A 21,942-nucleotide genomic window follows, 5' to 3' on the forward strand; every position below is an offset into this window, starting at 1 on the left:
AGTGCTTGGATGTGTACTTAACGACACATACAACTAAAACTGGGATCAATGCATGTGCAAAATTAATCAAATTAATAAAGTCAGTATGAATTCTAACTTCAGTACAGTTGCAAAAAAAACAAATGCAAGTTCTGGGTTAATTGGAGGGTAAAAAATGACAGGGTGACGCAACTGTTGTCTCATGTTCTTGGCTGTGTGTGTGTTTAGCTCAGTACCCCAGCAGTACATGTACAGCCTTAATTAACAGGGAAGATCGACGACAGTTTTAAGAGCTACAACGTGACCACCAACCTCAAGTAGATCAGGCCATTCCTAACAACATTTATTCTTTATTCATTCTTAATATATGCTGGTAATCTATTCATGGAAAGTTCTTTCACAAATCCTCAATTCTCTTTACAGTACAATAGGGATTTCTTCCACCAATGTAGCATAAATGCCACCTTTTTCAACCACAGTGTGCATTCAGGAGTTTATAGGATCTTCTGGTTAAATATGTTATTAAAAATGCAATTTCATTATTAGGCATGACAGAAAAATCTCAGCAGATTCCTTTCCTTTATGACAGCTGAGAATTTGTCACTCTGGGAAGCTGACTGTGATGAACAGAGCGTCACAAGGGACGTGTCTAACAATGACAAATGTCTAACAAAAAGTTTGTCTAAACCACAGAGCCACAGGGCCTTATGGGAGATGGAAAGTGGCGGGTTGAAGATGACAACAGAGTTGCCAGATTGTTGAGGGGAACGGAGAGCAGACAGATACACAGACACACAGAATATCCCAGGTAATACACTCCACCACTCTCTACTGGCATCACAGCATGCAAGTTCTCCTGTGGCATAAATCAGTCATTGGACCAGACACTCTTCAGGCTCCAGCAGGTTCCAACGGGTGCCTACATGATGGAGCAGGTGAAGCCACAGCACTCTTTCAGCAGGGTGAGGCCAGTCTTGGTGACAAAAGGTGAAGAGGAGCTGTGCTGGGCTCTTGGGTTTGGTCTTTGTTTGGGAAATGGGTCTGGAAGACAGTCATAAGTAGTGGTCAACTTCACTGAGATCACTGGTGCATAATCATAAAGTATTGGAAATTCTTCAAATCAGAAAAAGTAAGAATGGCTCAGAGGTTCAGGGCTCTATGGCCAGTCACATGAAGAACCCATGTCCTGCTTTTTGTAAGAAACATACAGTGGGTACGGAAAGTATTCAGACCCCCTTAAATTTTTCACTCTTTTTTATATTGCAGCCATTTGCTAAAATCACCCACTGTATGTGTGATATTTGTGCATATGCTGGAAGACCCACATGACTACATTGTACAGCCTTCGCCACAGCTGTTGTTTGATGTTTTATTACAGAACCCTCACAGAATATCACAGATTTATTCAAGATGTTTAAAAGAACTCAGGTTTGACAAATCACAGTTTGAGAAGAAATTATCTAAAACTAGACCAGGCATAAGTGGCTGCGTCTTGGTACTAGATGTTCTTGAGGCACTAAATGTAAATGTAAAACAGCTGCACAATTATCCTAGTTGGAATAGTTTATTTAAGAATTTCCTGATGTAATACACTGTTGTTTAGCCTAGGAGAGATTACTTAAATTAAGTCATAGCCCTAGTTACCAAGTAGTGAAGTTTCAGATTTTAAAGTTCATTCCATTTCTGCTTCAGTTTAATCATCCTGGTTGACACTGGACCTTTCTGCCCTCCATTTAAGATGTAATTTTTCTAATTCCACCCATAGAAAAAGTGTACATAACAGCAAAGTAATGCAGAACACATACTTCTCTTCTTTGGGCTTTTGGGAAACTTTGACTTTAGAAAGTCAGCCATCTCCTTATCCTCCTCCCGCTCCCTGTAGGAAAGATGTAACTATGGTGATTAAAGATAAAAATGTCCTTGCTGTGTTACCACGCATCATCTGGCCAAATTTCATTCAGGCTATATTAGTTTCTGCAATCCAATTAATATTTCCATTAATATTTAAAACTTGTGTTTTTTTTTACTGCTTTATTTCCTGGAATGTGTTTATATGAGCATGGATGTGTCCTTTATGTAAACTATGCACTATTCAAAAAACGAATTCTCTTCCTGCAAACAAGGCTAATAAACAATGCACCCTTTAACATGGTGCCAGTAAAAACCTTAAGGTTACAAAAATGCAATGCTCCAAAAATTTGCCTTTACTAGTCACACTGGATGCTTTTGTGGAGGATGAGGTCTTAAGTTACAATGTCTAACCTCAGTCGCTCGAATTCCACATCGTCCACCAAGAAGTCCCTTGTTTCCACCAATTTGTGGATCTGCTGAAGAAGCTCTTCCTCCTTCTGTTTGTCCTCATTTGATTTGTCGTTATCTGAAATTGGATTTTTGTTAAATTCTGCAACTTTAATGCGGACTGATTCATGAACATGAAGACTGTTGTCCCGGTGCTCTAATGAGCATCTAAGCTCTGAAATGATTTTTAATATGCTTTTTCTTGAGTTTTAATATAACAATTTCTTGAGTTGCATTTGCAAGTATAATAAGTTTAATTAAGTCAGGCCTAATTTCATTACTGTCAGTAATAAGAAAACACAAAAGGTCATGGGTACAGCCTATTCCAAAAGATTTTTTTTTATATTTCACATGAATAAATCCTACCTATGTGAAATGAATAGTAAAGGCAATAAAAAGTAACAATAATCAATTTATGTATAACCTCATGTCTGTTCTTACTCTATATTAACAGCTTGGATTTTTGCAAAGATTTTACCAAGCTACAATAGGGTTGTGCATAAAAGCATGTGCTACATTAATAGAACTCAACATAAATATTGATTGTTCTTCTGTATTCTGTTTGGAGAAACACAAATTCTACCTGGAATGGACACCAGTTTCTGCAGCTCTTTCTTCAGTCTTGTGATTTCTCTGCAGAGCTGAATGTCGTCCATCCTGCAGGTAACACAGACTGAGTGATTCTCAGGATGCATAGTGAAAGAAAAAGAAACAGTGACCTTGGACCTCATCTTTGATTTCAACTCAGGTGTCATGGACGGCACCGGCAAGCACTTTTGCATACATGCTGGCAGGTCAGGGAACAGTCTGTTCACCTTAAAATATAGCAAAGATAAGAAATATGATCTCAATGCATGATGCAGAAAGGTTGGTCCACACCTTTATTACATCAAGGTTAAATTATTGCAACGCATTACTGTCTGCATGTTCTAGTAGGTGCATGAGTAAACCCCAAGTAGTTCAGAATGCCACAGCTAGAGCTCTAACTAGAATCAGAAAATACAACCATATCACACCAGTCTTACATTCACTGCTGTTAGGATGTGGAGTATACACCTTAGCTAGACAGAACACTTTCACAATCACATCACATCCACAAGGGGACACCAGCATGCTTTCAGGTTTACAGGTCTGCAAGCTGGGCCATAAAAGAAACTGAAGGAGGAGCTAAGGTGGCTGGCTGGTTTATGATGAAACCATGGTTTTCGATCTTCCCCAGTTTGGCCTTTGGGTGTACCTTTTCCTCCCACTTAGTTTGTTCCATTTGGATGCACGTTTTTCCCCTTTTTGGTTTTCTTTCATTTGTGGGGTTTTCCCATATCTGAACTGAAAGTGAAGTGATTGTCATTGAGATACATGGTACACACAGTGAAATGTGTCCTCTGCAATTAACCCATCACCCTTAGTGAGCAGTGGGCAGCCATGACAGGTGCCTGGGGAGCAGTGTGTGGGGAGCAGTGTGTGGGGAAGTCGCTTTCCAAAGCAACTTACAAGAGGAAGACACCAGCAATTCTCGTTTGATTTCTATAGATTTTGAGTTTACAAAACTAAGAGCCCTGATAAGTCCTAACTTGTCAGAAAAAAGAACATGCTCGGAAATTGTTAAGTGCTAGACGAAGAATTTTTTATTTTTTATTTTGTGCAGTGTGTGTGCATGTGCATGTGTAAGTGCTAGATTCGTCTGAAATACTTTTTGAATAAGTGGGTTTTCAACTGCTTCTTAAAGGTGGTATTAGTCTCGGCAAGTCGAACGGAGCACCAGCCAGGGACAACAAAGGAGAATAGAGTTGTTTGGGATCGGAGACCCTGTGAAGACGGAATTTTCAGTCTCATTTCATTTGCAGATCTGAGAGGGCGTGCAGGAGTGTAGCTTAGCTAACTTGTAGTGTATTGATATAAGTGTCACGGCCATGCGGGCATGACGCGGCGGGTGAACGGAGAGGAGGACGAAGAGTGACGAGGAATGACGAGGAATGAAGGACGCTTTCACCTGACATCACGAAACCGGGGTTTAATTGGTGAAGCACGAGACAGGGGAGACATCCGAGATGTAGACACTGGTGAACACGGAACATAACGTTAAAGACCTGACAGTGGACAGAAACTAACAGGGCAGCTTTATACATTTGACACAGGTGAAAACGATTAGGGAACATTTCACAGGACAACAATGAAACTCCGGTCCGGATCCTGGACCGGAGTAACCCCCATTTCGGACCGGATCCTGACAGAATCCCCCCTTTTATGGCACGACACCTGGCGGGCCAGACGAAGCAGTCCCTGAAGGAGGGGGGAAAAGTCCATACACAGAGTCTGAAGGGTTTGACTGGACAAGCGAAATCGAGTGGAATCGATTCGAGGAGAGAAAGGATGAGATGAACGGAGAGGAATGATAAATGACTGAATGAATGAATGGTCCGGTATTCCAGATGGACGAGCGGCGGTTCTCCAGCGCAGACGGCTTCGGGCCAGTTTGGTACCGGCACCTCGTCTGCGTCCGCCGCTCCCTGTCAGTCTCCTCCTCGCCCCGCTGAATGGCCGCTCCTCACCTTCAACGCCGCCAGACACGGGACTGAGAGGCAGGGGTCGGGACCCTGCTGAACATGAAGCCATGGAAGGCCAGGGACAAGGAAGCTGGCGGCGTCCTCCCGGCGAGTCGTGGCTCCTCCGATCTCAGCGGGGCTGCGTCAGGTGGCGTCCAAATGTGGGTCAGGTCATTCTGTCACATCCATGCGGGCATGACGCGGCGGGTGAAAGCGTCCTTCATTCTTAGTTCCTCGTCACTCTTCGTCCTCCTCTCCGTTCACCCGCCGCGTCATGCCCGCATGTACGTGACAATAAGAGGGTGCACTCTTATACAGCCCTGTAGGCAAGCATCAAGGATTTGAAATCAATGCGAGCAGCTACCGGGAGCCAGTGGAGAGAGGTGGCACCTTGGCGGATCGGGATTCGAACCGACGCTCCAGCCCCAGGTTTTAGGCCCACATATTTCTGTCCAATGATGAGACCACCAGAGGGATCCTGGTTTATCGCAATAAGCTTCTGACAAGACGACCCAGCATGAAATGTACCCGAGGGTCACCACAGACACAACCGTAATGGCTTTAAATGCCGTAATGGAGCTTTAAATGCACCAGTAGTATTATAATGGACATGCAGTGTAGACCAAACCTAGACTAAAACCTACTGTGCACTGTCCAGTACGTCCATACATGGACACATTCACTTTGGACTTTCCTACCACTACAACAGTTGGACAATTTTTTTCTTGGAAAATCATTATCAACCCTGCACTGACACCATCTGCAGGCCCGCTCTACACTGAAAGGGGGTACCTCTCTGTTTCACTATTTCCCAAGGTTTCTTCCTTTGTTTTTTTTTTGTGGAGTTTTCCCTTGTGTGCAGAAGGGTCAAGTGTGGGGGTGTCAACTCTAGGGCCTTTCATTCCAGTATTATTTTAAAAGTTCTTTGAGCAGATACATCTAATCAGAAGAAGGCACAACAAAAGAGAATAACACAGCACGATACTCACATGTATCTCAGCTCTGATTCACGTCTGACCAAAACATCCCGAATTCGCTCGATTTTGAAGAGCTCCCCTTCAATGTCATTGATTGTGATGGTTGAGTCTGCCATGGACACCACATCATCTTCTGTACAAAAAGAAGACAAAACTCAAATCTCACAATTGTCTAACAATGCTTATTCTGCATTTAAGAGGCAAATTTACCCAGAAAAGTTTACCCATGAGTCACTGCTTGCTGGGCAATATAGGATGCCTCCACTCGCCTGTAACTGCTTTTAATTATGTCACTGCTGCCTTGCTCACTTTCTCATGCGCCCATGATGCCAACATGTTTCACTCATGGAATTTTCCAAAGAGCTAATATTACCCCTGCCATGTGACCCGAAACGCTGATCTGAGAGCTTATCTGGGCTACAAAACCATCAGTTATTGTGTTTCCAGACAAAACAATACCATCTACAATTATATTAACCAGTGGGAGCATACATCCATTGAACAAACAGAGATGGTAGACCAGGTAAAGCAAGCACCATGTTCCAACTTAAAACCTAGCCATTTTGACTGCCATTGTAACATCATGCATTGCTGCAAAGATGCCTACTGGTGCCTACCATCAAGTATCCAAATAGAAGTGAAAACAATATCCCAAAACAAATCAAAATGCACCGGGGTTAAATGTTAATTTTTTTTAATGCACTGAATATTTATGAATAAATCGCAGCAATTTTGACAGGCCAATATAAAACTTGTATTTCATGAAGCTAAACTAAGCACATTGCCAACAGTCGGACTGAAAATAACTAGAACACGGGGTGGTTAAAGTGGTTAATGACCTGCTGTTGGCCTCTGATCAGGGTGCATCTCGCTGCTTGTCCTGCTTGATCTGAGTGCAGCGTTTGACACTATCGATCACGCTATTCTCCTTGCCAGGTTAGAGAATGTCATTGGGATTAAAGGAACAGCCCTTGAATGGTTCAGATCATATTTGACCAACCAATATCAGTTTGTGGACATCAATGGTGTTTCGTCTTCACATAGTAAAGTAGAGTTTGGTGTTCCACAAGGTTCTGTCCTAGGTCCGTTTTTTTTTTATCTATACATGTTACCTTTAGGTGACGTCATCCGCAAACACGGTATTAGCTTTCATTGCTACGCTGACGACACACAGCTGTATCTGTCAGCAATGCCAGATCAGAGGCAGCAGCTCAACAAAATAGAGAATTGTCTGAAGGACATTAGACAGTGGATGCTCACCAACTTTCTCCTGTTAAACCCTGACAAGACAGAAGCGCTTGTACTTGGGCCTCAAGCAGCCAGGCATAAGCTGGCTGACTACACAATAACCCTGGATAGCCTTTCTATCTCACCGAGTATTGAAGTGAAGGATCTAGGTGTCATCATTGATGCAGGTCTCTCATTCAATTCACACGTAGACAATGTCACTAGGATAGCATTCTTTCACCTTAGAAATATTGCGAAAATAAGAAATATCATTTCAATGCATGATGCAGAAAAGTTGGTCCATGCATTTATTACATCAAGGTTAGATTACTGCAATGCAGTATTGTCTGGATGCTCTAGTAGGTGCCTGAGTAAACTCCAGCTAGTACAGAATGCTGCAGCCAGAGTTCTAACTAGAACTAGGAAATTTGACCACATCACCCCAGTCTTACAATCACTGCACTGCTTACCCATCAAATTTAGGATTGACTACAAAATCCTACTTTTGACCTATAAAGATCTAAATGGTCTCGCCCCGCAATACCTGAGTGAACTTTTGGTTCTTTACGAACCGCCACGCCCCCTTAGATCAATGGGTGCGGGGTCACTACTGGTACCAAAAGTACAGAAGGTCACAGCTGGGAGCAGATCCTTCTCCTATAGAGCTCCGCAGTTGTGGAACGGCTTGCCTGTCAGTGTCCGGGACTAAGACACAGTCTCAGTGTTTAAATCCAATCCAATCCAATCCAATCTCAATCTGTTTTCTCTGGCTTTTTGTTAAAATCCTAGACCCTCATTTCACTTCACTTTGACGCAGTGTCAATTATAAAGTCCAGTTTATCACAGAGTCCCCCTGTTAGACACAAAGTTAAATTCACCCTAGTTAGGCTGTCCTAGTTAGGGTAACGGGCCACTGTAGCACCAATATACCACTATAACCACATATTTCAGTATCGGTCGCACAGTGCAACCGTCTGCCGCTGCTTCTGTTTGTTTTTCTCCGAGACACGGAATCAAGCACCCAGACTACTGGCAGACCCCAGTGAAGAGACCAGCAAATAAATCCTGGTTCCTGACAACTGCTAAACAAGGACATACCATGAAACAAACCAGAGGGTCACCACAGCCACCACCACCGTTACAACAGCTTCAGGGATCTTCCAATGGACCAGTAACATCATTGTGGACACATAATCTAGACCATGACACTGACTACATCCTGGACTCCTCCAACCCTACAACTGTAGGGCTTATTATTATATCATCCCCAACCCTGCACTGACACCATTTGCAGGCTCACGCTAGCCTGGAAGGGGGTCCCTCTCTGTATCACTCCTTCCCAAGGTTTCTTCCTTTCTTTTTTTCTCTCTCCTAGAGTTTTTTTTGTGTGGAGTTTTTCCTTGTGTGCAGAAGGGTCAAGTGTGGGGGGTGTCAACAGAAGACCCAGGTTCAAATCCCACTTACTACCATTGTGTCCCTGAGCAAGACACTTAACCCTAAATTGCTCCAGGGGGACTGTCCCTGTAACTACTGGTTGTAAGTCGCTCTGGATAAGGGCGTCTGATAAATGCTGTAAATGTAAATGTAAAAGAAAAGTGTTAGATTTGTCTGAAATACTTTTTGAATAAGTGGGTTTTCAACTGCTTCTTAAAGGTGGTATTAGTCTTGGCAATGGAGTCTTGTCGAATGGAGCAGGGCAAGTTGTTCCACCAGCCAGGGACAACAAAGGAGAATGGAGTTGATTGGGATCGGAGACCCCGTGAAGAGGGAATTTTCAGTCTCATTTCATTTGCAGATCTGAGAAGGAGTGTAGCTAGCTAGTAGTGTGTTGATTTAAGAGGGTGCACAGCCCTGTAGGCGAGCATCAAGGATTTGAACTCAATGCGAGCATCTACCGGGAGCCAGTGGAAAGAGGTGAGAAGACGTGTGACATGGTTGTATTTTGGCTGATTGAAGATGAGGTGGGCTGCCACATTTTGGACCATCTGGAGTGGTTTATGGTGACTGCAGAGGCTCCAGCCAGGAGAGCGTTACAATAGTCGAGTTTCGAGATGACCATTGCCTGGACGAGGAGCTGCATAGCCTGTTGTGAAAGAAAAGGCCTAATCTTGCGAATGTTGTAGAGAGTGAACCTGCTGGATCTGGAGATCGCAGCAATGTGATGGTTCAGACTCAGTTTGTTGTCAATCCAAACTCCAAGGGTTTTTGCAGACGCTGTGAGTGTTAACAGTAGCGATCCTGAGAAGGATCACCTACAGAATGGGGAAGAGTTGTACAGTCTTATTGGCATGGTTAGAAGGACTTCTTGTGGCACTTAGTTATGCATTTAGAGTCTTTTCTGTGTGTGCTCTGATGGTCCTTCAGGGAGGCCTGCATGGGGTGAGAGGGATGTCTGTGATACTGAGAAGCTTTTTTAGCATTCTTCTCTCAGACACCTCTGCTAGGCTCTCCTGTCTGACACCCAGGACAGAACCAGCCTTTTTGATCAGCTTGTTCGGCCTGTTGGTATCAGCCATCTTCAATGCAAAGCTCCAGCACATGGCTGCAAAGAACACCACCCACTACAGAGTGGTGAAACATGGCCAGCATTTCCTACACACATTGAATGACCTGAGATGCCTCAGTAGGAAAAACTGACTGTGCCCTTTCTTGAAGACAGTGTTGGTATTCTTGTTCCAGTCCAGTTTACTGTCTATGTGTTCCCCAGGTACCAGTGGTCCTCAACTACCTCCACATCAGCCATAGTGACAGGGGTGTGAGGAGGGGATTACCACATTGTCTTTGCAATGTTTAGCTGAAGGTGGTTCAGCTCACACCACTCAACCACCGCTGCCCACTGCTGCCCACAATGGCAGTCATCTGAGTATTTGTAATGTCAAATCTCTACTGACTACTGCAAAATAATTTTAATGTCAAGAATAGACTACTGCAATGGAACAGACTACTTATTGGAAGCCCGGCATCATCTCTCAGTAAACTCCAACGAGTTCAGAATGCCACTTAAAAAATTATAACTGGAACAAGAAGATTTGAACACATTTCAGTGGTGGCCTAGTGGTTAAATAAGCGGCCCCATAATCAGAATGCTGCCGGTTTGAATCCCAATCCGCCAAAATGACACTGAGGTTCTACTGAGCAAAGCACTGTCCCCACACACTCCCAGAGCGCCTGTCATGTCTTCCCACTGCTCACTAAGGGTGATGGATTAAAACCAGAGGACACATTTTGTGGTGTGCACCGTGTGCTGTGCTGCAGTGTTTCATAATGACAATCACTTCACTTTCACTTCACTTTCTGTCCTCCATTGCATTGGCTAACGGTAAAATTTCACATAGACTATAAGATTATTTTATTAACATACAAAGCTCAACATAGACTGGTCCCTAATTACCTGAGGGTCTTGTTAACAGATTACTTCCCTATATGAGAATTACAAGGCTCCGGGTTTTTACTGGTACAGAGAATTAATAAATTCTTAGCAGGTGGGCGACCTTTCTGCTATAGAGCAATCACTTAGACAAACTTGTCTGTCATGGCCAACGCGCCTCCAGCCCGCTAGAGGGCGCCTCACCAGCCTGGGAGACGATGACCCGGAAGAGAAATGGAAGCGGGCGGTGGCAAGTATAAAAGTGAGGTAACCCCAAGGAGACACGCCCGCTCTTTGTATGAGTTTACTCGCCAGAGACGCTAGCTCTCTCACCCCCGACCTAAGATAATTGTGATTCCTGAAATACGACCTTCGCCTGCCGACGACTTCGAGAATTGCCTGATCCCCTGGAAACCACGAAAAGAACCCCGACCAGAACTTCCTGGCTACAACCTCTACCTGCCCCTGACCTTGAACCTACCTGACCCATCGGTTAAGACGGGATTCCATGCTCCCCTACCTTCCTGCCGGCCAAGACCTACTCCCGTCCAGTCCAAGATCCCGGACCATCCTGAAACCCGCCGTCTTCCGGTTCTCCTCTGGCCCGGTCCTTCCCAAAGATCCCGAACTGACTCCCTGCTGCGTTGCAGCGCGTCCATTGCGTCCTCATTCCTCGCCGGCCAGGCACCTCCGGTCCTCCTGCCCCGCTCGCCCAGTGTCCTCTACCGGTACGACGGCTTATCCCCACGCCCAAAGTATGTCTGCAAGTACGTCATCGAATTCCCCCTGTGACATTGTCATATCTTGGTTAAAGGCCTTTTAACTAGAGAAAGGAAGGCCACCGACATTCTGCACTTTAAAACCTCCTCCGGGGACTTAAAGTATACTTTTTGTCAATGGGATCAACATTGTCTGCTGACCCCAGGAGAATGCTGAGGAAAATGCATTTGGAGAAAGCTGGGGAAGAATAAATACAAACGTATCCACATGTGCTGTTTTTAGGTGCCAAATTAGCAAAAGTTCTGTGTCCTAGTTCTAAATCGTCTTGACTAGGAAGATCACAATCAGGGCTTCAGGTGCCCGGTATAGCAGTAAACACAATACAGATGGGAGAAAACCCATTCAGTATCAATCACAAGCACAAAAAAGAATACCAGTCAACAGTTTAAATACACTTATTATATGTAGAATCGTCAGAATTGCTTAACCTATATAGGTTTTTATCGTTCTTCAGTTTTTTTTGTACAATGTGACAACAGTGAGACCTAAAAATGAGTATACATCAAAACATTTGTCTCTTTGTATACATTTATTTTTGCCTCTGCAAATATTAAAATATTTGTAAAGGTCAGTTTTTATGGACACAGTTAGTAGTTGGTCATTTTGCAAACTGTGTGTTAATCTGAGTTCCAAACAATTCAGAGTTGTGTCTGGCCACTGATTAGATGGCTTGGTGACATCAAGGAGGTGCAATTGTTATGATATATATCAAGCAACACTGCATAATTATGCAATGGAAATCAAACCACTCATTCACTCCCTTTTCTCTTGGTCCTATTCAGAGCTAACTCTGGGCGCAGGGTGCTCTGCATACCTTAGTGTGCACTTTCCTGCCTTTTTTGGAAATAAAAACATTAACAAAAAATCAAAAAGTTCTGAGTTAAGCTAATTGTAATTATAGACCAAGTGAACCAAATTAGGGATTTCAGTGATGGACATTTTAAAGTTTTTGCAGCACTCTATAAAGATTATATGAGATTTCTAACTGACCCATAAATACACCAACCTAAATTAAATAAAAGTTCTGCATGATTTCTGTCAGGATTAGCTGCAGCTTGAGACAGACCCGCCTCTGCGTGTGACAATTTCAACAATTTTTTGTCCAAAAGTGATTAGGAGCCTTCAAAGTTTTTCCAGGTATCTATTGACTTAAAATAAAAAGAAATTTGTGAGATTTTGGTATAATTTTTATTTACCCTTCTATGTCTCTTCTGGGGCTTCATAAAGAGATAATTAGAATAGAGAACTTGACGTTCTTAAAACAGAGAGAGCAGTAGGCAGTTCGACAGTCGAGAACATAGTGTATAAAAGAAGCTGCTAATACCTCACATGATGAATGACGTTTTAACCTCAAAATAATCCAAAATACAGCAAAAACACATACAAAACTGCCCAAACTATTAATAAAATATTCCACAAAACACATACATGTGTCACGACTACGGACTTACGAGGGAAGGAAGCGCAGAGGTCTGACATACTGGGAAGGGGTTTTTATTATACAACAAATAAACAAACTCAAAGAAATACAAAGAAACAATGGCGCGATGGCCGAAAACAGTTTAACGTAAATAAAGAACTTAAACAAACCCGTAGGCGTGTGGCGATTGCCAGAACTCAAAACACATAAAACTAAACAAGGTCAAGTTCGTGCATAGAGTTCACGAAAATGCCAGCGACCCCGAACGGGCGAAAACTTCCGGCATTTATGGGGCGTCAGGATTGCATTCCGGTGTGGAGCCCAGCTGCAGGCAATCCTGACAGAGCCCCCCCTCCAAGGGCTACGTCCTCGGAGCCCCAACAGTACCATCAGTGGAGGCGGCGGGGCGGACGGCGGCAACCACAGGGCTCCTGCCCTGCTGTATCCTCCCCTTGGAGGACCCGGTCCTTCGGGCTGGCTCCCCGGCGTGGTCAGGCGTGGCGGCCCCGGTCCCTCGGGCTGGCTCCCTGGCGTGGTCAGGCGTGGCGGCCCCGGTCCCTCGGGCTGGCTCCCCGGCGGGGTCAGGCGTGGCGGCCCCGGTCCCTCGGGCTGGCTCCCCGGCGGGGTCAGGCGTGGCGGCCCCGGTGCCTCGGGCTGGCTCCCCGGCGGGGTCAGGCTTGGCGGCCCCGGACCCTCGGCCTGGCTCCCCGGCGTGGTCCCGCTTGGCGGCCCCGGACCCTCGGCCTGGCTCCCCGGCGTGGTCCCGCTTGGCGGCCCCGGACCCTCGGCCTGGCTCCCGGCGTGGTCCCGCATGGCGGCCCCCGGACCCTCGGCCTGGCTCCCCCGGCGTGGTCCCGCATGGCGGCCCCGGACCCTCGGCCTGGCTCCCCGGCGTGGTCCCGCATGGCGGCCCCGGACCCTCGGCCTGGCTCCCCGGCGTGGTCCCGCATGACTGCCCCGGACCCTCGGCCTGGCTCCCCGGCGTGGTCCCGCATGGCGGCCCCGGACCCTCGGCCTGGCTCCCCGGCGTGGTCCCGCATGGCGGCCCCGGACCCTCGGCCTGGCTCCCCGGCGTGGTCCCGCATGGCGGCCCCGGACTCCCGTACCTGCACACAATAATCAGGGCCGATCCATCTGGGTACGTGTGGGCCCTGTCTCCACATGTCCCCTCTGACACGTCTAGTGTCACCCCCTGCACCGCGCAGGGAGATTGTCCCAGAGCCTCCGGCAACTGTTCCAGGCACCCCAGGCTGGTGCCTTCTGGGACTATGCAGCCCCTCTCGCTGCACGGCCCTGGTGCCAAGGGGGGGGCATTGCCAGACCATCCGGCTAGCCCCTTCTGCGTCCGTTGGGACAAGCAGGCCCTCTTCCTGCCTGTCCCAGCTGGGTCCCCATGCCTACCCGGGGGCTCTATGGCGCTCCACCCCTCTGGAGGCAGACGCAGGCCCATGCCTGGCCCGCCCTCCTCACTGGCTACCGGAGGACCCAGCTCCATCGCTTCCCCACCTCCCCTCCCCTCAGGAGGAGTCCCCAACCCGAACTGCACCCCCCCAAAAAATTCTTTGGGGGAGCACCCCCCCCGGCTGGACTTAGGGGTACCTTGGGGCTTGTCCACCTCGCCTTGGACCAGCACATTCGGGTCAGGAACCTCCTCCCTGGGGTTCGGCTCCGCGGCTGGGTCGCCATCTGGTGGACACAAAGAGGGGAAGTGGGGGCGACATACGGACACATATGCCACACAGACACACACAGACAGAGACAGACAGAAGAGAGGGTCGTCTGGCTCCCTCTCTGGGCTCTCCGGGACCTCCTCAGGGGGCACAGCCAGGATCTCGGGAGGAGCGACCTTCTCGTCGCCCACCAGTGCTGGGTCTTCTTGCCCCGGATCCTGACTGGCACTGGATGTGGTGGAGGGGCAGAGTTCGATCCCTGGCTCAGGCCGATCAAACTCCGCCCTCAGTCTCTGTTGGAAGTCCCGAAAACTCCTGTCTGTCTCTCCCTGCTGCCAGAGGGTTGTGCTCCAGCCCCATGCTGATCCAGTCAGACACGTGAGGATGGTAGTGATCTCGTCTGTGTCTGCTGCCCCACTGAAGGGTCCCGGGACAATTGGGCGGTCCCACACTGGGCTGGGCACGTCGCTGGAGATGGTGGTAGGTGTGTGGTGTGGAGGGGGGTGGACGTCTTCTCCAGCAGGTGTGGGCGCTGGTGCTGCGCTGCCATTTTGCTGGGGAACGTCCGGGCAGAGGGAAGGCGGGTCGGCGACTGGAGCAGGAATGGAGGATTCCCTGCGAGGCAGTCCCGGCAGCGCAGTTGCTGGCTGGCGACCTCCCGTCGCCCTCTTCCACCAGCTTTCCTCACACTGCTGGGAGGGACGTGGGTCTCCACGGACCTCGTGACGCTCCTGGATGGGCGCGATGGGCGGAGCCATCCCGGCACCGACTGCCCAAACGGCGTCATCCTGGTCGTCGTCCGTGTCCTCCTCGTACCCCTGGAAGTCACATGGGTCATCACGGACGCCGCGATGATCTCGGACGCGCACGCTGGGCGGAGCCATCCCGGCACCGACCGCCCACCGAAAATCCACGTCATCATCGCTTTCGTCATCCGTGTCCTCCCACCGGTGACTCCGAGGGTCGTCCACCCTGCGGACATCCTGGACCCATGGCGCGATAAGCTCCCATGGGCAGTACTCTGGCCATTCGGGCTGGAGGCTGCCCACCTCCTCGCTGGAGGAACGCCGCCGTTGTTGTTGTTGCCGCTTCTCACCCCCCTGGAAGTGACGTGGGTCCCCACGGACCTTGCGACGATCGCAGACTGGCGCGATGGGCGGAGCCCAACTCTCGTCTCCCGTGCTCTCGTCGTCGTCCGTGTCGTCCCAGTCCACGGGGAGCCTGGCCAGCAGAGCGCAGAGTTCTTGGCTCGACATGGCGAAGATCGTGGGGGTCGCATCTTCTGCGCTCGCTGCCCAAGTCACTTCCTCGCTGCTGCCGACGCCAACGTCCTCGCTCCGCCCACTCACCCGCCGACGTTGTCGCTTCCGGGTTTCGCGGAGTTTCCCGGGGGTGACGTCATCACGCGGCGCCGCGTACCACGGCTTCTCGGGGAGAAAACGCTCCACCAGAACGGGCGGCGCGTCTCTCCCCTGGCGTCCGCGTTCGCCGCGCCGGGCTGCGTCCTTCGCGGCGTTTCTTCTCCTCTGCTTTCCACCTCTGCGCTTTTGGGTGGGTCGCTGGCATTCTGTCACGACTACGGACTTACGAGGGAAGGAAGCGCAGAGGTCTGACATACTGGGAAGGGGTTTTTATTATACAACAAATAAACAAACTCAAAGAAATACAAAGAAACAATGGCGCGATGGCCGAAAACAGTTTAACGTAAATAAAGAACTTAAACAAACCCGTAGGCGTGTGGCGATTGCCAGAACTCAAAACACATAAAACTAAACAAGGTCAAGTTCGTGCATAGAGTTCACGAAAATGCCAGCGACCCCGAACGGGCGAAAACTTCCGGCATTTATGGGGCGTCAGGATTGCATTCCGGTGTGGAGCCCAGCTGCAGGCAATCCTGACAACATGAACAATTTCTCACAAAATGCCCCCAAAAAAATCTGTCCATACCTCTCGCCAGTTTTTGTCCTCATAAATTTATTGAAAATGAAGAAATTGTAAGTAATTTATCTTTTGTACTGAACCATTGTGGAAAATTGAAAAAAGTGTATGTTGTATACTGTTATTGTTGTATGTTTGGTTAATTCTGAAGTTTATTTCACTAAATAATTAAAGCAAACAATTGTTTCTTGACTTGTTATAGAAGTTCACATCTAAAAGGAAAATCTGTGAAGTCTCTATTCGATCAGATGAGGCAGCTGTTGGTCAATGAGATAATAAAACGTTTTCTGGATTTACCAGAAAACCTGTAACGGGGTTCACTCTGTTCCCAGCTTTTAACACCCATTACCAGGGGGAGGGAACAACACACACCTGCATCAAGTTGAAACCCCCTTCAACTGTTAAAAGTTGCTTCAAAGTCGAAACTGTGTGCACTACTCTACTTGCTTACTGGGTGAATTTTAATGCCAATGATATTCTCATTCACTACGCACCAAAAAATCTGCTAGTCATGTTAAAAAGTAAGAGTGAAAACCTCCAGTTTCACATCACCATCGACAATGTTCCTTACATTCCCATGGAGCAGATATATCTGTTCTAACAGATGCACCTTTTGGTGCTTCTTGGTCCTTCTATGAAGCCAAAATGGAAACCATAGATGGTGGAAAGTTTCAAGCCTTTTCGAGCTATGGTCAGCTAAGTGGGATGTAAAATATTTGCCCTGGGCTCAGTCACAATAATCACGTGCTGCTATTTCAGGTTGCTTGATCAGGAAAAAACACTAAAGCGTCAATGAAATCTCTGCAGCATGAATTCCTGTGCAATTTTCATTGATCCAAAGACTGAAATCAAGACAAATTATGCCAAGTGACATTTCCATGTACACACATTTAGGCATGATTTTAGATATAAAAAAAAAACAACCAAATAAGACAAAGCGAACACTAAACTCAAGAAGCTCAAGAAGCTGTGAGACCAGAGCACTGGGAAATGACTGGAAATGACAATTATCGAGAGTTGTTATTGATGACAAATGGTGTTATTGACACAGTTATTTTATGGGGTGAACGCATCAACAAATCAAATTAAATCTGCATCCTGCACAGCTCTGATAAAATCCATCATCACTACACTAATGTCATTACCAATTTGTAAATGTAACATTATTAATTGATATGTGCAATTATATAACATACATATTTGTTTATATAATTAATATTGTTTAATTTCTGCTTCAGGAAACAACTAAACACTACAGTTAAACGTGATTGTGATGGAAACACAAAGTATTAACTTTGATTACAGATGAAGCGCATGTAATAAAAGCTTGTTTGCATTAAAAAAGAACCCTATTACCTTACAGCAAATTTAACATTTTCTCTACTTACCCTTACCAGGCTAGGGACCCCCTTAAGTTAGACATTTTTAGAGGACTCCCTTCATCAACAAAGCTAATAAACAGAATCGTTTCAACATAGGCTCTACAGATATTTACAATTTTACCGGATTAAAACTGTTAACATGAAATTTGTAGCGTGATAAATTGTTTTGTTAGATTACCTTTAACAGCAATTAATACACAAATATTTTTGCCGGACCCCCTTACCATGGTCAAAAGCAGGTGACCTTTAATGAGGGTTGTAATAAACATTTTAGATGTTGATGTGATGAACAGCATTCTGTTTGACTTTTTGTCCGCGCGTCCTGACCACCACGGGATTACCTTGCTTGTCGGTGTCCGCCGTCCACCCGGTGGGGTCCACGGATCCGTACGGCTGCAACGATCTTTGCGTCTTCTCCATCTCTCCCTCCAGAAAACCGTGCAGCCTTGCAGACCCCCTTCCCCCGCACATGGGGAGAAATGTCAAGAGCGGCGGAGTGTGACCCAACTGCGCCACCTGGTGCATTAAACTGCCACATTCACATACTTGTTTATTAGTGGTGACAAAATAATTATTAGGCAATAATTAATCACGATAAAAATTATAGTATTTGCTAGGTTTTCTAGAAGATATGGGCAAATAGGTAACGGTATTAGTGAAGTTTGTCTGTTTCCTCAAAACTGCTTTAGGTCTGTATTGTTCTGTTAAACCCTGATAAGACAGAAGCTCTTGTACTTAGGCATCAAGCACCCAGACATAACTCTGGATAACCTTTCTATCTCACCAAATATAGAATTAAAGGATCTAGTTGTCCTCATCGATGCAGGTCTCTCATTCGATTCCCATGTAGTTAATATCACTAGGATAGAATTCTTTCACCTTAGAAATATTGCAAAGATAAGAAACATGATCTCAATGCATGATGCATGAGTAAATTCCAGCTAGTACAGAATTCTGCAGCCAGAGTTCCACCAAACTTACCCATCAAATTTAGGATTTACTAAATTTTTGACCTATAAAGCTCTGAATGGTCTCACTCCACAGTACCTGAAAGAACTCTTGCCACGACTTGCCACGCCCCCTGTGTTCGAAGGGTGCGGGGTCACTACTGGTACCCAAAGTACAGAAGGTCACAGCTGGGAGCAGATCCTTCTCTTATAGAGTAAGTTGTGGAACTGTTTAAATCTAAACTGAAAACACATCTGTTTTCTCTGGCCTTCTGCTAAAGTCCCAGACACAGTGTCAATTACTAAGTCCACTAAATAACACAATCATCTAGTCAAACACAGGCTGTCCTAGTTAGGGTATCGAGCCACTGTTGCACAAAAATACCATTAAATTCAAATATTTCTTTACTAGTTGTACAATGCCACGTCTGCCTCTGCTTCTGTTTGTTCTCGCTGAATCAAGTATGACATCTGCAGACTCCAGTGAATAGACCACCAGATAAATCCTGGTTCCTGGCAACTGATAACTGACGACTTAGCATGAAACGAACCAGAGGCTCACCACCACCACAACAACTAAAACTTCAGGGATCTTCAAATGTACCAGTACACTGAACTAAAACCTACTCTGCACGGTCCAGTATGTCCTAACATGGACAGATGCTCTATACTACACTTTGGACTTTTCCACCTCTACAACTGTAGGACTTTTAATCTTTTTGGACAAATCATCACAAATCCTGCACTGACACCACTGTCAAAACCCATTGAGACATACTTAATGTGATTATGGGCTATATAAGAAATAAATGTTGTTGTTGTTGGGTGCATTTTATCCATATAATGACATTTTTCTGCTCACCATCTGAAGCTGACCATCATTTTCACATCCTCACTGTTGCCCATTCAAGATACGAAGAAGGTTCCAGGGCCCCTTTGCTCCAACAGTTAACCTCCTAAACCTGCCCATGGGCCCCACAAGACCTTGACCTTTCTAAACTGTAGCTATACTGAGAACCATTCTCAGATGAAGACAATTCACTCCACAAACACACGTAAATGATCAGATAGAATTTATATTTACATACATACAGTAAATTTTGTACAATTGTTTCATTTACAGTATTTGAAATAAATTAGGACAAGTTAGTTTACAATACAAACATATAGTGAGCACATAAAACAAGAGAACCCAATACTGCTATTAACATAAATGTTTAAACCACTCTCACTGCTTATATGTCCCCCGCCAACACATCACTGTGCCACTTCCTGTCACAATCATGCATCAAAGCACAAAGACAGGTGCTCAGTGTTAGTTTTCTATGTGCTTTTGAGACCAAATTTCTCAGCTGTGGCAGAATAAAAATATAAATATTTCTGAAAATGACATGCATAAATATCAAAAACCAATACTGTTGTCAACAAAATGAAAACCCATTAAAACCCATATGTTTATTTAGGTATGGATAGTATGAGAAACTGTGAAATTCAACAACTACATGTAAACCTAGAGGTGGAAATGTCATTGTACAACTGTGTCCTGTATTAATCTGTATCTGTATCCATTGTTGCATTCAGGTGGTTTGACTGCTATGCCAATCACAAATTAATAACATAATTTGTGAATAGCATTAAGCAATCTGCAAAAAGCTGTTTCCTTCATTGGTTACATTAGTGTGTTAAATGTCAGAAGGAATGGGTGGTTCCTACACACAGACAATCAACATATCATACCAGCGTGCCGCCCTGCCATTTTGATAGGCTGTATCTCACCTGCTGGTTGGAACAGCTTTTATACCAATTTCATCTAGGAAGAAAAGTTTTTCAGTAAGGGCTTTTAAAGTATTTCTTGTCTCAGCAGACATAAATAAGTATTTTAAATGTAATACCATCACAATCATTAATTCCAGATACCTTCAGATATCTGCTGAATTTGGTCTTTGGCTCAAGGTCCATCTCATCCGGATTATTGCTTAAAATTGCTTAAATCAGTAGATTATCATTCATGAGATCAGCTTTTGTTCCTGTTTGTTCCATTATTAAGCACCATGAATAGGCATGAATCGGCTCATTGTGTTCCAGAATTTCAATTTTTTTCTGCCATGATTTCTGACCCACTCAGTAGCTTCAAGCACCAGCAGAGGTCAGCAAGTGGAAGTTGTTCCCTGTCGCAGTTGTCTATTCGAATTAATTAATGATGCCAGCGAAAGTGTTGATGGGAAGTGGCATGGCCCGGTTGATGTACTTGTTAAGTCCGGCTTTGCTGTCTTCTCCCCAGTTGAACTTTGAATTCTTCTGAACAAAGTATCCCGGGTCGATACATGGTGCAATCTCCACACTGCAAGATACATAGGTGCCATGTTTCATATATCTCCAGGGCCATATATCTCCACTTTTGACTCAAATAGACCCAGTTATTTATTCTTCCCAAATGCATATAGCAAAGTTTTTTTTCACTTTGTTATTCCTGATTCCTTGTTGTAGCCCTGATGATATTTCAGGTATGTTACAGAAAAGGGAAATGCCTGGATAAGGTACTTATGTTTGTTTTCTATGTGAAACAAGAATGTGTTGTATATCAATTTAATGTATTCCTAATGTATGTAATTTATTTCCTTTTGGTAATATCTGTATTGCCTGCCTACTGTGTGTTTGAGTGAACTGTGGGCGATTGGTTAAAATCAATGACTGGAAAAGAATAGGGGAAGATGGAGGACAGACGTGCGGTGCCATGTATTTTCAAACATCAGAAACAGTGTGTCGTGATGGTAAACGGCCAGAGACCCACTGCAAGACATAATGAGTGATCGCGGCAGAGAAGACACGAAGGCCAGGACCGAGAGAGCGAGCGAGCTCTCCTGCTGTGCACCGGACGGATCCCGAGAGGGTTTCTATACTCGCATGTCACGGATGACAGGATTATGGAGGTAACAGTTATTTTTTGTTTATTGCTCTGGGAGAGTGAAGCAGCCATTTTGTGTTTCGGCTACCAAGCACACGAGCAGCGTTTCAGGCCTGCATCTGCCAATTTGTACATACGTTAATTAAATTCTTCGTTTGTGTTGCACTTATGGTGACGTGTGTTATTTTTAAATCAAGAGTAATTTTCCATAGTGTAAGTGGTACGATGTGTCCAAAAAATATAAAATAGTTCAACTAGTTAATTACTGAGGTTTAAAGGGAACCCAGGGAGCATATCCCTGGCTAGGCTTGGGGCGCTACATTGTATTTTGTATATTATGTATTATTATTTTAATTTTTTTTCTTGTAATTATTTCTACATTGATGTCTGCATTAAAAGAGTTGCTTTCAATCTCATTGTACATGCGTATGGTGACAATAAAAGGAATTCTGTTCTAGTGAAGAAATGAATCTGGACCCTGGGTACGCATCTTTTCGAATTTCTTTTGT

General features: G+C 45.6%; 1 protein-coding gene across 5 annotated transcripts in view; it reads right to left on the reverse strand.

The window, feature by feature from the left end:
• Positions 1 to 309: 309 nt before the first annotated feature.
• The window catches only part of pik3r6 (phosphoinositide-3-kinase regulatory subunit 6), a 47,636-nt gene continuing 26,003 nt past the window's right edge, over positions 310 to 21,942 (reverse strand). For 4 of the 5 annotated variants that reach the window (XM_028973246.1, XM_028973244.1, XM_028973245.1 and 1 more), the window contains 6 exons: positions 17,923 to 18,110; positions 5,810 to 5,930; positions 2,861 to 2,934; positions 2,242 to 2,356; positions 1,785 to 1,855; positions 310 to 1,020 (listed from right to left, as the gene is read on the reverse strand). In XM_028973246.1, coding sequence (XP_028829079.1) covers positions 899 to 1,020; positions 1,785 to 1,855; positions 2,242 to 2,356; positions 2,861 to 2,934; positions 5,810 to 5,930; positions 17,923 to 18,110 — 691 coding nt within the window. In that variant the 3' untranslated portion in view covers positions 310 to 898. The remainder of the gene's footprint in view (positions 1,021 to 1,784; positions 1,856 to 2,241; positions 2,357 to 2,860; positions 2,935 to 5,809; positions 5,931 to 17,922; positions 18,111 to 21,942) is intronic. The other variant, XM_028973243.1, reaches the window with a different exon arrangement.

Source organism: Denticeps clupeoides, chromosome 3, assembly GCF_900700375.1.
Source record: "Denticeps clupeoides chromosome 3, fDenClu1.1, whole genome shotgun sequence".
Taxonomy (NCBI): domain Eukaryota; kingdom Metazoa; phylum Chordata; class Actinopteri; order Clupeiformes; family Denticipitidae; genus Denticeps; species Denticeps clupeoides.